Genomic DNA, 18,787 nt, shown 5'->3' on the forward strand with positions numbered 1-18,787 from the left:
TCGACCCAGTCTGTTTGTACAGCGGATGAAAAGATTCAGACTAGAAAATGAACGAAATTCAACGGTTGATTTTCAAATCTATTTTTTCGTCAATTTTACAAGTTCAAAAGTCTCGGAGATAAAAAGTTCTGTTCATGTTTAAAAACATGATGAAACGTTAGTGCCTAGAAAGTAACAGAGGTTAACAGATCGATTTTTAGTTTAAAAAGATATTCATCATTTTACAAAAGTTAGTGGTTGTCCAGAGACCAGATTATCACACATTCATTCACTTACATTTAGACCGCCTGTTCGATCTTACGGGTGCAGTATTTTCTCCTGGAAAAAAACAATAGCAACTAATGGAAACCTTATCAGAGTTGGCCGAACAAAAGGGAGATGTCATATATCAGTTTGTTTTCAGAAAATTTTATAACCAGAATGAAGGCGATCGCCATTTCCCCTTCAGATCATAAAAATGCACGAATGAGATCAACTAAAAAATCAGAAACATTCAATAACAGAAGGCATGTATTTAATAAACAGTAATACAGATACCTCGATCTAGCAGCTCGTAGAACCACACGCAGTTGTTCATTCCAACAGCCAAGTGGAATGGACCCAGAGCAAGGAAGGCAGGCTCCAACTCAAGAGAAATACTGATATCCGGCTCCTGAAACGAAAAGCTCATAAACCCAAGGCTAACAATAAAGCTAAAAACTAAGCAACAAATTCTCTATTATAATGTTTTAACATAGGGGGAGCCGAGCTTCGCAACACTTGCAATGCAACCAAAACACTGCCTTACACGATGTTGAAAAAGTTGCCAACTGTTTATTGCACTCCTGGTCGTTTTTAATGTATATTTTTAAAGTACATTTTTACATGCGTTATCAGAGAAAAAGTTAGGAGAGAAAAACCGATTAAAAGATGCAAACTGGCCTGCAGAACACTGTTCGAAATTGTAACCTCCAACAGCGAGCTCAAAATCGCTATTCTAGTTCCAAATGCCTCTCCGAGTGAGGGTAACTTCGCCAAGAACACATGAAGAGATCCCGCTTTAGTCGACACTGCTACTAGCTGTCCATCATTCGTATAGGCTACCTGAAATAATGTATGAATAAGTAAGCACTTATATTTCTGGTTATTTCCAAGATAAGTACCCGCTAATCTCAACCATTCTCTGAGCACTTGGGTGTTTTTGACGATTCCAAGCTGTCTTTTATGAGTCATATACTACAAGTTAAGTCGATATTTGGAAGACACTAGGGTTGTTACTACTATGCGGCGTTTCATTCCCATTGAAATTCTTATCAAAATTTATTTCAGTATTATTCAGCCTATCGTTCAATATAGTTTGCTTGTATATGGTTGCACTTGCTACGATTCCGATTTTTATGATGCAGAAAAAAAATTGTCCGAGTGATTTTGTACAATAGAAAATTCGACAGCACAAGGAGATTTTTTCTTTTTTCTTCAAACAGAATACTGACAGTGTACGAGCTATTTGTTTATGATCTCTGGAAATTCTGTTTGAGATCCTTAAATAATATCAATTCTACGGAAGATTTGAACAACTTTCTTCATATAAAAGACAAGAAATAATTAAACATAGCCAATCGAAGATTGGAAAAGAGTTATAACATATAAAAATATGGCTTTGTTTAAACAAACTCAACTTTCGAATTTCAAAAAAATAAAAGCCCATTAAGCTCATTGAATTTCTAGAACAATTTATTATTGGCGCTGTTTTGATAACCTGAATCCAGCTTGAAAAAATTGAATCAATAGGTGAAGTTTTTATTCCGCTGATAAATCTTACAAACAAATTCCACTTTCGAAACAAGAAATCGTTCACGTTTTCTCACGCCATTTCCACGTTCGTATTTGGCGAGTGCTTTTTACGTCTCTTCCAGCAGATGAATTTCAATTGAACTCAATAAGTGCATCAATATTTTAAGACTTCTTCATAAAAAAAACAGCAAGACCTACATAAGAGTCTTCACTACGTCCATTACTCTTAACTAGAGGACATCAAGGGTCAATTTCAATTATATTTTATGCAAAGGTATGTCAACGGGAAATTGAATTCCAAATAGAGGATACAATTGCTAAATCTACAGAACGAAAATCGTATTTTGCCTGATAATTATTTGAAAATGAACAAGGATTCGATCACTTGCAATGCGCATCGAGTACGAGAAACGTATTTTCTTGAAAATCGAGATTTAGTGCATACTATATTTTCTTCTTGAGGTCAATACTTTCGCTTTAATGAAGCTCAAAAAATAAAAGTTTTTTTTTGTGTGTACGTGTCTTGATAAGTATATAAAGTATTATAAGGATTCAATCACTTGCTTCGCGCATCGAATACGAGAAAAGTATTTTCTTGAAAATCGTGATTTAGTGCATCTTCAAAAAATCGCGATTTAGGTCAATACTTTCGCTTTAATGAGGATAAAAAAATGAAAGTTTTTTGTGTTTACGTGTCTTGATAAGTATAAAGTTTTATCAGAATTAAGAAATTTTTAAAAGAATGCTAGCATACAGATAAACTATTTGCAATTTTTCTCCCAAAGAATGAGATGCTGAAACGTGCCAGTTTTCAAGATACTGCAATTTTTCCAAAAAAATTAAGTTCGTGAATCTTTTCATTAGCTATAATCTGAGCTACATTTCCAATTTACAAGGCCCAAAACTTTTTCTGAATAACCAATGAAATTAGGCGCTCTGAAATTTGTAGCTGAAGAGAAATCGCAAAAATAAAAAAAGAAAAAAACGCAAGTTTTTTAAAATTTATTTCCAATCCTTATTCTCTTGAGGGCACAAAGGTACTATCATGTTAAGGCAAGTTCATGGCATGCAGCTTTTGTCGTTAAGAGTTCAGATTAATTTAAATTCTTTACTCTATTTTTGTCTTTTAAGTTTACTATAATTAAATTGAAATATAACTATAAAAAAGGAGCTTTCGAGGGCAACTCATAGTGAGAATTAATGATACCTTTCGTCTCTGGAGATCATTGACTCTTTTCCCATTGTATGTTCGCTATATTTTTCTCCGGGGATTTTTACGCCTGCGTGTATTTTTCTCAGGGTATTTATCAGCAGATAAGAATTTGTTTATTCCTCTAAACTTGCAAAAAAATATGTCTCAGTATAATTCAACAAATAAATAGGACTCAGTCTAGACCCATAATTACCTTGTCGACTTCAGTGGGTCCTGCAGACTGCTTGGCCAGACTGGCCCGGGTGGAGGCGCCAGAGAGGGCGAGGGAGGTGGAGGACTCCTCCTCCACTGTGATGATCTGCTCCGTCTCTCGCAAGTCAGACATGTCGTGCACTTTCACGCTGCAAACAATCAGAACGAGTAAAACTAAAATAGAATACTAGTTGTAAAGATGTTTCTTCCGTTTTTGAGTAGCCGTTTCAGCTTTATTCTCGCCAAAAAAAGCAAAATCAAAATAACTCGGTTTCAAAACTGAGAATTTCCTAATGTGGGTTCTCAATACAGGACAAATGCCATTTAAGTCAGAATCTAGATTGAGAGTTTTGATATATCATTAACGAATCCGCTGAGGAATCTCACGTCTCGGGATACCCAATTAATAATATGCCAATCTTGAAACAATTTCACTAGCAGTGAAAGCGAATGACAACGCATGAACACAAAGAACGAAAACTTCTTTTCAAAAAATAATTCACAACTCGATCTTATCGTTTGGTCACAACAATTAAAAGTCCAAGGGACAACCATGGCACATCACATATACAAGTATTGAAAATATTGTTTTGAAGTTCACAATTGTCCGTTCGGTATTTGCCCTGATGAGTCCTATGGGCAAATCAGGGCAGTGCCCCTGGGCATCTGAGTCATCGAACAGAAGTGGACGTCTGTTTCTTCTGCCACTCTCTACCGCTATATCTTCACTTTTTTCTTCATCTGAGGCGTCAGAATCTTCTTCTTCATTACAGATGGCATCAAAGTTGGGTTTAAAACGTGATATTGCTCATGAAAAGTTCAACGAAGTTTTTTGTGTTAAAAAATGGTTCTAGATACACATAATTATGGTTCAGACTTTAAGTAAGCCACACTATTATCCCCTAAAAAGTATCTGGAAAAGATGCCTTCTGTCTTTTTATTTCCGAGACGAGTCTCCATATCTTTCTTGGAGACAGTCTTCATCTTCGAAGCGCCATTTGAAAACATCTTTCCACTAGGTGACAGAAGGGAAGCGTCTTTAGCTTCATCGGGAAACTCATCTTCCGCTTTCGCCAAAGAAATAAAACCAACACAATGCAACAACACAAGTACTGCAATGGCGGATCTAAAAGTTACTTGTTTTTAATAGTTTTCACTCTTGTCCTTAACTGCAGTGTTCTTTAAAACTAGTGGAGATCGAAAGCCCAGTGCTAAGCTGAGTCATTCCATTCGTGGATTGCTCACCCATATCTTAAACTAATAGATCACCCATATTTCAGACTCAGAGGCGAAGCTGCACATCGCGAACACAAGCGACAAAAGGGCAAAAAACAGCTCTAAATTGGTCAAAAAGTGAAAAAGGAAGGTAGGACTAATAAAAACTCTGCTGTGCCGAAATTGAACTCACCATCTAAAGTCCTAACTTGTCCTTTAAGCCAGCATGTTCTTTAAATGAAGCCTTTAATCTTAAATTCGGCAAAGTATTTTTTGACAAAAGTCTCCGAAAAGGGGTCTAAATTTCAAAAAATAGACAATGTTTAAGGCGATTACTTTTTTTCATCAAAAAAGCGACACCAGCTGTGCAGCAAATATTCACAAAATCTGCTATTTCGATTACAATCTTCACCTAATTTGCGAGAAGTGCAAAAATTTTCATAGGCGTCTTAAAAATTAATGATACAAAAACCCACATTGAGTTAAGACTGGGGTGTATAACTCATAGAGTAATTTCGGATAGGGTACACCGTCTGCTCGTCACGCTATCTTATTTTCGGCCGGATAGATTCGTGCAACTTCTTAGTCTAATACCGATCCTAATCTTACTCTTATACTATCTAGTCTCAGGTTGTTTAACTAGTCTCTGCTAGGCTCAATAGATCTAGGGTATACTGGTTTATTGCGGCTGCTGAAGTGCTCGGGAGAGTCCAACTAATTTCTAAGTTAAATTCAAATCTCTCTGGTGCTGAAATTACAAGTAACTTCAGCACTTACAAATAAGTGGGTTGTTAGTTAGATGGATCATGATTGGTTAATATTAAATACTTTACATTGGTAAAACATTTAATTTATCCAATCATAAAATATAGTTTAGATCAGGTTCCACCCATCCGGGTTTTACAGAGTTTTTTAGAACAGTTCTCCTGTAATTCAAGGATGGATGATGGACGTTGGTATTTGGCGAACATCATTTTTCTTTTGTTTCCTTTTTGTTAAGGAAGTTCCAGGGATCTGGAATTGAGGACACAAGACGTTGTGTTCTTCTTGTGACAACGACTGAGTCTCTGCAACAGCATCAATTCTGGTTTCAGAATGGTTGGCTATGTCAGGTTTTTCTGTTCTTCGGAGAGAACTTCTTTTGTGTTTGATCTAGCTCGGGAATGGCGTGGAGATTGTGCGTGGAGGGGATGCCTGGTTACTCGGATCTGTACGTATACTTGAACATCGAGGTGGTCATTGGTCTAGTTCAATGAAGTCCTTTTCTGCGAAGTCAAGTCGTACTCTAAATCCTTTGAGTTGTGATTGTGAGCGGCATATCGATTGTAGTTGGTCATTCTCTCTCGAGTGTAGTGAGGTCGTCTTGTCTTTTGATGTTCGTCCTTGGTGTTGTATTCTGATCTATATATTGCATCATGTAATTTTACATTTTATAAATCTTTTATTAATTTAGTATTTTTTAATAATGATTTTTGTTAGTTGTTTTCACAAAAGCTTTTTGTTTTAGTTCGGTTATTTTGAAGAGTTACTCACCCTTGAGTAGCTCTTATTAAAAATAAAGGTGTGGTCACAAAGCGTGGATGTAGCACGGTGGGTTAGGCCGGCTATAGAGCATGCTCAGGACGTCCTTTCCTGGTGGGTTAGGCCAGGTGTGGGAGTATGATTTCATGCGGTTTTTATGAGGGGTCCTGTTATGTGACAACATTTTATGTTGGGTTTGTTGTGGTTTTACTTATGTTTTGTTGGTTATGTACTTTTACTAAAAAGCAAATTGTTTGTGGTATGGGTTTGTCTTTCGACTTTTTTGTGTTTTATTATTTCTTTCTAAGACTTTGTAATAGTCTTCAAAAGAATAAATTATCCAGTTTTAAACTGGTTTAATCCGGTTTGGGTACCGTTGGTTTCCTTTTCTTAGTCATGCTGTTATTTTATGATTTGTGGTATTTAGTAAGCTGCGTTGGTTAGTTTTGTTTAGTATATGATTCCTTTCCAACCGGGTTAAAGGAAAGTTTGAAACTTGTTATTATATGTTAGAGTTGTTGAGTGTGAAAACTTGAAACTGAAATTCATTATTTTAAACAATTCTTCGTGGGCGAGCTGTGCGAGTGTGGATAGAATTTCTGTGCGAATGAATGAAAATATCGAAAGGTTAGTACTGCAATTGCATTTTATTAATTTACTGCATAGAATTTGGAAATTTACTGCTAGTAATGGGGGAATTTTAAGATACAAATTTTCATCATATGTAGATTTACTGCTTTGGGGGAAAATTTTATAAATTAATTTACTGCATTGGTATTATATTTATTTAATTGTTGGTGCAAAAGTTAAAAGGGTTTTAAACAGTTTTGAAGAAGTTTGCTATTTTTTATTTTTCTTTTTGTAAATTTTTCAGATGATCGAAGATGAAGGCTAAAAATCTAAAGAAAACATGAATAAGGAATGGTGAGTTTTTTAATATTTTAATTAGTTAGTAATATTCATTTAATTCATACTTACCTGTTAGTCGTCGGGGAAAAAACCGTGGGGGAAGATATCGTGAATTAGTTCTGAAGTTGTTAGTAGTTTAGCTAAGATGCGGATGATATTTTTAGTTTGAAGCAGTGGCCAAAGCAATTGAAGTGCCTTAATAGTGGTTAGTTCTTCAGTGCCTACTGCAAACTCATAAGGTGTGTTTTGGATTAAGTTATATAATTTGTGGTTAAATTTAGTATTGTGGATGAATTCTAAAATTGGGATTTCTATAGGCTGTACAAACTCGTGCGGGATAAGGAAGGGTCGGGATTCTTCTGCGTTGAAGGTCTTGGTGATGGGGCAGAAAATATACATTTGGGTTATGGGGTCATAGTTACGGAGAATACCATGGAGGTTAGTATCTTTAATACAATATGTGAAATTTAGGAAATACGGTGAAGTGTATTTTGAATTGATGAATTGAAAGCGATGGTGTGGTTGTCTAGAGGGTGTGTGGAGGTCAAAGTGATTTTGGATGAAACGATAGTAACTGTATGTATGTGTTTGTTTAGTTCGCAACATAATATCGTGTGAGCAGTGTAAATCTCTTTCGTGTGGTGCAAGGAAATGAAAGGTTAGTGAAAAGATTTGGAAGCGTTCTTTAAAACTTTCGTACGCTTGTGTGCTTGTTAGTGCTTCTGAAATAATGTGATCAAACTTTCGGTCGAAGATGTTTAGTGTAAATACATATGGTGTCTTGATGAAAAATTTCTCGGTGATTTGTGGGTTAGCGAAGCGATCGTCGTCTAAGAATTGATCTTGGTTAGCTCTGATGATGTTGTGATCGTAGTATTCTAGTGTATATTCATTAGCTCTAGGTGCAGTGTGTATTTTTAGTGATTTTTTATGTCCTACATAAGTAAACTGTCTAGCGGTGAGTGGTGTAGTTAGTCGATATAGCATGTCTTTGTTTCGGTCTATATCGATGGAAGTGTTGGTTAAAGGTAAGCAAAGAGGGTTAGTGAAATGATAGTATGAGGTCCAAGAGAGAGTGGGCATTAAAACGTATTCGTCTACAAAGTTGCGTGTTTCGTTAGCGTCATGAGGGGTGTTTAAGGTGTATTGTGGAAATGAGGGTAAAGTGATAGCTAAAAATTCTCTAGTGTTAGTATGCTGGGGGTGGTTGATGTATTCACGGGCTGTTCCTGGTTTTGCTGGGAAAGGATGGTTGGGGAATTTTCTTTTAAAAGTGCGGTAAGCTCTATTAGTGTTGAGTGAGGATTCAGTTGATGTGGATGATGGTGCTAATGATTCAGTATAATTTGAAGAGGGTGTAGGGGGATTGGATGAATTTGTAGTGAAGGAGATTTGGTTTATGGTCGGGGTGTTAAGGTGGTAGGGTTGTTGTTGGAGGGTAATAAAATTGTCTAGCTCTGGGGAGATTCGGGGGGTGTCTGGAGATGATTGGTCAGAATGGTATGAGGAGTAGGTTGGGGTAACTTGGGAAGCATAAGAGGGTGTAGGAGTGATGGGGTCAGGGTTATTTGACAATATGGGTTGAAAAGGAGGTTGAGAAAAATGAGAAGGGTTATGGAAATTATTGGATGGAGATGGTTCTGAGTCGGCAAATTCGTCGGGGGTTTCAATATTCGGGTTATTTAGCTGTGAGATGGAGTATAAAACTGAAATTTGTGAGTTAGTGTCGGAATTCATGCCTGATGTTACATTGCTAGATGGAAAATCGGGTGGCGGAAAAGCAAAAAGTGGTATTATTGGGATTGAAGAGGTAAGGTTGGTTGGATGGGAATTTGATCGATGGAGTGATCCAAGTTGGCGGCTCATCGTGGGCTAAAAAAATTATTATTTTGAGATTGAAAAGCGGTGGTATGGGGTTGTTCAATAATTTGTTCATAAGTATTATCATCTTGTGATTGATGTGTCATTATATGTTGGATGGGACTTTGTGATGTGGTGAGTCTAAAATTTGGATTATGTGTGATTGCTAAATTTCGAAAATTTCGTGGGACTAGGGATAGTGGATGGTTATTTGGTAGGGGTGGTAATTGTGGTGCCGTTGGCTGTGTGTCGACATTGTTATGTTCTTCGTCGTATGTATTTTGTCGTGTTGTTATTTTTGTGTTATATTCTTTTATTTGTGCGTCTAAAAGAATTTTGTTTATAGATGTGGAAAAAATTCCAAAAAATCCTGCAAAGAGTATGCGTGCTACGCTTGCTTGTCTGTTTACTTGTGTGTGTATAGCACATGTATTGTAGATTCCTTTTAAGAGTGAGAAAAGAAATCCAATAAAGTTAAACATTGCGTATAGAATAGTCAATTTTTCTAAGATGTAGTAGGGCCATCCTAGAAAATCTAGGATCTCATTTTTGAGTGTAACAAAGCTAAAAATGTTAATTGGTGATATATCTTGGGGACGGTATTTTTCGCCATTTAGATATATATAATCTTTAATGTCTTTAAAATATCCGCTATAGTCTTGCGTGTAGATATCGGCAAATCCTGCAGTTTCTGCAAGTTTGCGTAAATTTTGGTCTATTGATTGTCTTTGTATAGTGTCCATTTGTGTTAATAATTCTTGGAATTGTTGTGTTCTAATGTGATGTTGAATATCTGATTTTGAATAGATTCCTATTGATTGTAAGTCTATATTTGGGTTTCGAGCGATAGCGCGAATGCTTTCTGGTGAAAATTTTTTGAGTGATTGCATTAATGTGGGATATGGAGTGAGAAGATAATATTTATTTTCATCAGGGTTTAGTTGTACTACATTGTGGCTATTTTCTGATCCACATGGGACTGCGGTATCCCAGAAATATGTTCTTCGTGAAAGTGTATCCACGAAATGTACTTTATTCTTATAAAAGATAGGGATTCTTTTATAACATCGTTTATCTTCAAAAACGTATAGTGGTGATACTTTTTTAGTACAAGTATAAAACCATAAGATGTTTCCTTCGTAGTCTAAAAAATTTGATCTATTTCCTGATAATAAGTATCCTGCGTAGGGTATTTTTAATACTGCTAGTGCAAGTGATTGTAGTATTTGTGTTCGTTCTAATTCGCATAGTTGATGTAGTGTTTCTAATTCGGAGAGTGACATTTCTTGAAAAATGCGGCTAATTGTATAGTCTAGTTTCATATCCAAATGAATATCATAGTGGATATTACCAAAATATGTAGTATTCATTAGTGATAATTCTTGTAAGCGTGTGCTTCTGGTGTCATAAGGTTTTAGATGTCCACCAGGTTGTCCGTTGCTTTTTTCAAAATTAACTGGTATATAGGATGTTCCTTCGTTTGGGGGATGACCTGTGGCGTATGGGTCGATTTTTACTTTACCAGTGGTCATGTCGAATCCTTTTTCATATTCAACTAATATTTCAGAGTATTGTGTTCTGTGAAGTGGATTCCTGTATTTACATGCAAGTTCTGTTTCTTGATATATTTGAAAACGTGTCAATTTATTTTCTATATTATCTATGTTTCTAAAATCGGAACTTAGTTTGCGTGATGGATGGACTTGTTCATATGGAATTGATTGTATGAAATATTTTTCGTGAAATTTTATCATACGAGCGTGTATTTTTGCTACTTGAAATGTTGTACATGTGTCTTCGGGGAACCAAACAATTGTTGCTTGTGTTCTTGTTGTAGGGTCGCAATATCCTTGATCATTTTTACAAGGTAGTCGGATTCCTTGATAGATCATTGTATTATCAGATAAATCTCGTGTGAGTTGTATTTTTTCGAGTTGTATTTTCCAATCGAAAAACATTATTTCTTGGTATCCTTTATTTTTCGTGTCTGCTTTGCAGTTTGATGGGTTATTTATACCAATGTGTGGTATCCAATGTTTGTCATGTAGGTCATAGGTTAATCGTCCGTGTGCGCCGTTATACGGGTAATTTTCGTCTAGTTTTATATGTCCTTGGTGTCTTTCAAGTTGTGATTGATGTACAGAGTCTGAAAAAACTTGAAAATTAACTAATTTTCTTTGGGAGTTTTTGTTTTGTGTGATGTTTAGTCTAAGTAGTTCATTTTTACAATCGTCGGGATTGAGATGTAAAAGACGTTCTATATTACTTTGGTAGAATGATTCATGGTCAAGTCGGTTTTTGTTTCCGTTCGAGACTTGTGAACAATGTACTTTCTTTTCGGAAAATGTTGCTGTGAATTTATAACCTGTAACTGTTGTAGCTCGGGCTTTTGAATAGAGTGTTGCTATTATATCTGTGGTTTCTATAGCTTGTGGTTCTGTTTCACATTGTGATACCTGATTGATTGCATATTTATGTAGTGTTTTTTGTTCATTTTCTTCGCAATCGTAATGTGTTACTAATAAATCTTGTGGTCCTGTACGAGGGGAAGGGTTTATGTTTTGATTTGAGGTTATTAGAAAAAGGGTTTGGAGAAAAATTAATAATTTTAGAATATACATGTGTATGATAATCCTGAGTATGGATTATAAAATGTAATGTAACCAATTGTGTTTTTGGTGTATCTGTCGTATTTGTATATTACTTCAGTAGTTATAAACGGTGGTGGTAGTGATTGAGCTGTTATGTTAGGTGGATTTAATGGGTAGGGATGTTGGGTAATATTATTTAACTTAACTGTGATTTCAAACTTTAATTGTAAACTGTTTTGTTGGAGTATTTGAATATTGTGATCACGGATATCGTTGTGAATATCTTGGCGATATTGTAATCTATTAAGTGCCCAGTTATGAAGGCGGTTACTTTCTTGATGTTGTCCAAATAGTGGTGGAGGTGCTGTGAATGTATTCCAATCTAATCTTAAAGGAATATTTATTGATGATTGTTCTCGGTATCTGGCGTCGAGATTATTTGGAAAATTTAAGTTAAAGGGTAGTGGTGAAAATTGACTTGTTGATGGTGTTGATGGCAGTGATAATGTTTCTGGTAGTGATGAGGATGTTGTTGTATCCGTAGAAATATCTATGGTGTCATTGACTAAATTTGGTTCACCTTGTGTAAATGAATTTGTAGTCCAATATGGCAGTCGTGATGTTAGGTTTGGGGGGTTAAAGGGATTTTCACGTATCTGTTCAGATGTTGGTGTTGAACCTAAGTAATCTGATGGTAGACTTGAAGTGCTTCGTTGTGAAAAAAGTGTAGGAGTTTCTGGTGTGATACCAGTGGTGTTTTCTGGAGTGGTTTGTGTTGGGGATTGAGGTATATCAAAATGAACTCGGGGAGTTTGAAAATTTCTATTTCGTCGAGGATGTATAATTTGTCTATTTATTTCTGTTGTGTTTTGGTTTTGACTAAGGTTTCTTATTCTACTTAGTTCTTGTGGTAGTGTTGGGTAAAGATTATATGTTGGTTCACTTAGAGGTGCTTGTCGTTGAACTGGTTCTAGTGGTTCAGATAAACGAGCGTGCCGTTCTTCAAAAGTGTATGGATTGTCTTGAAAAGAAATTCGTGTAGATGTTTGATTATTTTGAGTAGTTGGAGGTGGTGTTGGATTATCTTGGGATGATGTCGGTGAAGACTGATTCTGTGACTGTTGGGTAGCAATTTTTGATGGATTTTTGAATTGTTACTTTAGTGAGAAGGTTTATGTTTATTATAATATTCTTCTAAAAAAAGAATTAGAAAAATTGTTGCTAGGGCAAATGTGATGATTGCTTTCTTTATACATTTACATATTGTCAAAATGAGGGATGATAGAAATGTTATGAAAATTACAAACAATAAAAAAATATCAGTTCTACTGAAAATTGTTCGTATCATTTAGACAAGTTGTTAAAATCGTACCTGTGGATATATTCAAGGGTTTTGGAAAGTTGGAGGAATAGTTCAATTATTGTGTAGAAAATTAAAAAAATGTTACAAAAAATTATTATGATTATTAGAAAAGATTCAATGATATCAAAAAGAAATATTATAAAGGCTTGAAGTATTGAAAAAAAATGTTTAAAATTGATAAATATTTGAGCGACTGTTTGAGAGAAAAGCATTTAAGAAATGATCTCTTGGTCGAATATTTTTTGCTGTTTGAGGCGATTTTCTAGTGTGGTCGAATTATTTATTAGTTTTTTGACAAGTGGGTTGAGTTTTGTAAAAAATTGTTGGGGGCAATTTTCATGGTGACTGGGAGGTCGTCTTTTTCTTTATTTTTGTTTGTCAAATGATCCGGGGTATGGTGAGATTTTTATACTGTAGGCTAATTAAAATCTTCATTTTGTGACTTTAGGCTAAGTTATCAAATTTGTTTTGGGGGTATTCGTGGTCTGAGTTGGGGAAATATTGTTGATCTTTGGGTTATTAGATAAGGGAGGGGTACGGTATTATGGTGATATTTATTTTAGCTGTCAAGTTGGAGTGGTTTGCTTATTTTTGACCTGGAGGTTGTAAAGTTATAGTTAGAGATGTGCCTGGAGTTCTAGATTATTCGTCTAATTGATCTTAGTTTGAGTTAGAGAAAGTGGCGGATTGGATGAATCCTATTGGTCTATTTTGAACTAGAATTATTGCGTACTTTGTGAGCATGTTATTTTGAAAAATGGAAATGAAAAATGTTACGGAGGTTTCAAGATTGTGAAGTATAAAATTTTAAAATTACTTTTTAAATTCTACTTTCTTTAATATTTTAGATTGGGGGATGAACATTTTGTAGTTTTTACGTGGTTGATTTCGGAGTCTTGTTGTCTTTCTATGTTCTGATTTGTCTATTTCTTCTTGGGGTATTATTTGTTCTGTCATTTTTCTATTTTTTCTTTGTTTTGGAGATTCTTTATGGTTTTGTGTATTGTTTTTGGTGGGGGTTGGTTTTGTGTTTTGATTTTCGGTGGGGTTATCATTTTGTTCTGTGTTTTTCAGATGTGATTCATTTTGAATGATTTTTAATCCTGTGAAAGAATATAATTGGGTTAATTCGCGGAGTGCGTATTCTTTTGGGTAATAAGGTAATAGGTTGTTTCGATGTTGAACGATTTCTTTTTTGTTTGAGTCGATAATTTTATATGTGACATCTGTGGGTTTTGCAATTATTTGATAGGGTCCTTTTCGGAGGGGTTGTAATTTTTTAGAAATTCCTTTGTGAGTATTAAAATTAGGTATTAAAACAAATGTTCCAATTTTTAAATCGGAAGCTGGTGTAAAACGTGAATTGATTTGTTCATTAATGTTTTGTCTTTGTAATAACTTTTTTGTTATTTTTTGGTAAATTTCATTGTGTTTCTTATCTCTATTTAAAATCCATTCGGTGTGTGTACCGGAGGCTAATTTAAGAATTTGTGGGTGATGAAAATGATCTTCATCGTGTGTATGTAAAGGTAGGTTATAACAAATTGAGTCTTTATTTGGTTGACAATAACCTTGTGCGTTTTTATGTGAATTTGCTGTAAACATTATTGGTTTGCGTGGCTTTTGGTTAAAAACCATTTCATATGGTGACATTCCTAAAGTTGTCGTAATTTGTGAATTATATGCTAAGGGAAATAATTTTACATCTGCTGACCATTCGGTATATTTGGTATCATTTCCGTTGATAATACATCTGAGATATTCTTGTAATGAACGGTTCATACCTTCGACTAAGCCGTTTGTCCAAGGTGCATGAGATGTACGTGGTTTGTGTTTAATGTTATATAAATGACATAGTGTGATAATTTCATTATTTATGAATTCTGTACCATTGTCTGTAACTAAAATTTCTGGTAGTCCGAATTTTGCTATCCAGTGTTCATAGAGTGTTGTGTAAGCGTAATAAGCGTTACAATGTGGTACTGGGTTAAGTGCTACATAATGTGTAAATGCGTCAACAATTACCATAATGTAGGAGTTTCCTTCTGATGAGGGTGAAATTGGTCCTTTAGTATCAAATGAGATACGATGGTTAAAGTGCAAACTTTGTCCTTTAAAATCTTGTTTTTGTGCTATTTGTTTTTGATTTGGGTAAGGTTTATTTAGCTGACATATTATACAATCATTGCATAGTACTTTTATCCAGATTGGTGCATTTGGGAAGTAAAAATTTTGTATAAAATTTGAATATGTTTTTTCTGATCCAGAGTGTCCTTTAATATTTTGTGTATGTGAAATATTAAAAGCGATGAGAATCATACTTAAAGGAAGACAGGGGACTGTAGATTCATTTAGGTTATACTCTAAAAGGTCTGTATTTTCGTTAATTGCTGTGTTTTTAAATTTGCGAAAGTATCGGAGGAGTGTTTTGTTTCCTAGAATGGTGGGATCTGCTTTGATAGGTTTAGTTTTATATTTGTGCCATGATTTTAGTTGTCGAATTACGGGGTCAAGGTTTTGATATTGTTTCAGTGTTGAAATTGTAATTGTTTCTGTTGGGGGGAGAAAAATGTTTTCGATTTCTAATTTAGATAAGGGTATTGTATCAAGTGGGTCGTGAAGGTCAAACACTTGATTTATTGTGTGTTTTGAATCATTTGTTTGTGGTCCTGATAAATTTATTTTATCAGTTAAATCTTCTTTTTCAATTAGTGGAAAATGGTCTTTTTTAGGTAGGTGTTGTTTTGTTCGTTTTTGTTGGGTGTTATTTTTTATCCATTGAGAATATGGAATTGGTTTAAAAGTTGATGTTCCAAGTAGGTCAACTTCATAATGATTATTTTGACAATCTAAATAAAGTGGGAAATGTTGTAAATTATTTATTTGTGATTGTTCAATATCAGTTTTTACTGCATATTTGCATTCTAATCGAGGTGATGTTTCGTTTTCTGCAAGGTAGAATTTTATATTTTTGGGTATTTCAACTGTTGTTTTTCGTGTAAGTAATTCAGGTGGTGTATTTCGACTTAAGGTGTCTGGTAATGCAAGATTCTTTCCTGCAGTCCAAACTATATGTAAGTTTGGAAACTTCATTAGAATTAGTTGAAATCTGTAAACTCGGTGGTTTGGGTTAGATTTCTGTGTAAAAAGAAAGATGATTGGTTTGTGGTCTGTGAATAAAACTGTGGGATGTTTTGATCCAAGTATCAGAAATTCATATTCTGTAAGTGTATATATTATGGCTGTACATTCTCTCATTAGAGTTGAGAGTCGTAGCTCTGCTTGAGTGAATAATCGAGAATTTGCTGATATCAGGTTCATTTTATTTGTACCATTATGTGATTGTAATAATGCTGCGCCGATGCCAAAGTTCGAAGCATCGCACATTGCATAAAATGGTTGATCAGGGTCTGGAATTGTGTTTGAAATTTGTTCAGTTAAAAGTTTCTTTATTTCTTCGAATCGTGTTTGATGTTCTGTATTCCATTCAAAGTTGTTTTGTTGTCTAAGGATGTTATAAAATGGTCGTAGATATAATTGCATTTTATAAACATATTTACTTAAAAAGTTTAACATTCCAAGGAACTCTTGGATTTTCTTTTTATTTGTTGGTGGTTGAAGTTTTTGAATAGCGTCAATGCGTGATTTCAGTGGAGTGATTGTTTTTCTTTCTATGTTATGTCCTAAGAATTTAACTCTTGTCAAAAAGAAGTGTGATTTATCGGGGGCGGCCTTCAGATTTTCATTCTGGAGTATTTGGTGATATGTTTCTAAAACTTTAAACATTTCGTCTTTTGTTTGTGATTGCATAAAAACATCGTCTAAATAGGTGATTGCGTTTTTCTTGAGTATTAGTGGTCTAAAAATTTTGCTCATAAAGGCTGAAAATGCTGCTGGTCCTATGGATATTCCATAGAATAAGCGGTTGAATTCATATTGTTGGTTTCCGATAACAAATTGTGTTAAACGTCGTGATTGTTCATCTAGTGGCATTTGATTGTATGCACTATTCATATCGGCGGTTGTAAAGTATTTGCCGTTTATTTTTGTTAAAATAACTTGTATTGGTTCAATGGGCCAATTACATTTTGATTCATCTATGAGTGAATTGAGGTATCTAGCATCGAGAACGATTTTTAATGATTCTCCTTTAGCTAGAATGATAACGGGGTTGATGAATGTGTTGCCTTTTGGTTGTTCTTCTTTATTAACTGGTGATATAATATTGTACTGTTCTAAAATATCGAGTAATCTGTTTACTTTATCATGTAAGTGAATTGGTACTTTACTTGCTCTCTGTTTTTTGAAAACTGCGTCTGGTTTTAATGGGAGATGTAGTGATGAACTGATTTTGCCAACATCGAATTTTGATGTTGCATAGACTGATGAATATTTAATTAGCTGTTTGGCTAACTTTTCGAATTCGTCTTGTGTTATTTGTGAATGTTGGAAATTAAACATTGTTAAAAATTTCTGTTGGTCTGCTGTGTAGTTACTTATGTTGAATGTAGGTTTGAAATATGGAGTTTTTGTGAAATAATCCGTATTTCTGTTTTCGTTACTTATTATATTATTTATAGATAATTCTTCATTAAGAATTGTAGATTGGCAAATATCTAGTAATTGGAGTATATTATTTACGCGATAGGCTTTTTCGTGTATTGGTGATATTGTAGCGTTAGTTTCACAATATCCTAAAAGTCCTAAAGGTAATGTTACTTGGTAAGGTGTGTTGTTATAAACATGTAAGGAAATAATATCTGAATTCGAATTTTTCAAATATTTTATTGAAGAGATTGTGATTTTGAAAAATTTATGAATAGGTTTGAATTCAAAATCTGACATATAAAATTTTTGTTTGTTTTGTTCTTTATCATATTGGTGAACTTGTTTGATTGAAAAATTATAGATGTTTCCTGATAGTGGTTTCAGGTGTTTTCTTTGTTGGTTAAATATCGGATAAAATTTTGAAAAGAATGGTGGTTGTTTATTCAATCTTTGAAAAAATGTTAATGATGTTTCTTTTGTTTTTGTATATTTATCTTTGATTAATATTTTACTATTTAGTATGTTAATTGTTGGTATATACTTCGAAATAAATGGTATTCCAATGATATTATATTTAATATCAGTGATATGAAATATTTGTTTAAATGGCTTATTTAAAATTTTGCTTTGCTCCATTGTTCTGGTAGGGAGGAGAAATAATTGGATTTTTCCGTAGTTTATCAATGTTGATCCTTGTGCTGTCGCTAGCTTACTGGAGGTTTCAAGAGGTGTTAGCTTTGGGTGTAAAGTTTTTATTTCATTCCATGTGGGAATGTTTATTATGTTTGATTCTGCTCCTGAATCAATTAAAAAATCTATTTCAAGGTCTGGTGGTTGAAATTCTTTATTTCTTGGGCTTTCTAAGAGAAATGGTATTGTCCAAATTTTTTCTTTGGGTTGTTCTTTTTGTATATTTTGATAAATGTGGTTTGTATTTAAGCATTTTGTTTTGACATTTTGATTGGGGTGTTCTGTAGTAATTTTTGCATTTATTTCTTGCGTTGTTGGTGTGGAATTTATGGGTGTAGTGTAATAATTTTGAAGAAATTCTGATTGATTTTCATATATGTGTGATGGAAAGGGTTGTTCATATATGACAGATTCATAGTCATTTTCGACTTTTATCATATTGATAGCAAGAGTGTTTTCTGTATCACTTTCTGAATCTGATGATGTACAGTTTATTTGATTGAGTTGTAACGTATCAGTTACTGTGTCATCAATACCTGGGGGGTCTGATGTTGTTTCTGGGTTAGCTTGTACTTGATTGATTTGTCTTTGATGTTTAGGTGTACTACTTCTATGACGATTATTAGAGTTATTGTAGTGATTATTATTCCGGTGTGGTGATTGGGAATAATTTCTATAACGATTATTATAACTTGGGTGTCGATTTTGTGAATTATTTCGCGATCTGTTTTGGTAATTATTGTTTGGTCTGTTATAGTTCGATCTATTATATGAGTTATTCCTTGATCGATTGTTCGGGTAATTCTGGTTTCGGTTGTTTGAATAACTTCTGTTTCGATTATAGGAGTAGTTTCTATTCCTATTGTATGATGAATTTCGTGATTGATTGTTTGGATGGTAATTATTTCTTGA

At 34.3% G+C, this 18,787-nt stretch overlaps 1 protein-coding gene across 4 annotated transcripts in view; it reads right to left on the reverse strand.

The window, feature by feature from the left end:
* LOC134846985 (WD repeat-containing protein 19-like) overlaps nucleotides 1-18,787 on the reverse strand; it is a 107,313-nt gene that overhangs the window by 59,023 nt on the left and 29,503 nt on the right. For 3 of the 4 annotated variants that reach the window (XM_063864458.1, XM_063864459.1, XM_063864457.1), the window contains exons 8-11: nucleotides 3,180-3,327; nucleotides 922-1,083; nucleotides 538-652; nucleotides 277-318 (exon numbers count right to left, since the gene is read on the reverse strand). In XM_063864458.1, the coding sequence (XP_063720528.1) occupies nucleotides 277-318; nucleotides 538-652; nucleotides 922-1,083; nucleotides 3,180-3,327 (467 nt within the window). The remainder of the gene's footprint in view (nucleotides 1-276; nucleotides 319-537; nucleotides 653-921; nucleotides 1,084-3,179; nucleotides 3,328-18,787) is intronic. The other variant, XM_063864460.1, reaches the window with a different exon arrangement.

Source organism: Symsagittifera roscoffensis, chromosome 5, assembly GCF_963678635.1.
Source record: "Symsagittifera roscoffensis chromosome 5, txSymRosc1.1, whole genome shotgun sequence".
Taxonomy (NCBI): domain Eukaryota; kingdom Metazoa; phylum Xenacoelomorpha; order Acoela; family Convolutidae; genus Symsagittifera; species Symsagittifera roscoffensis.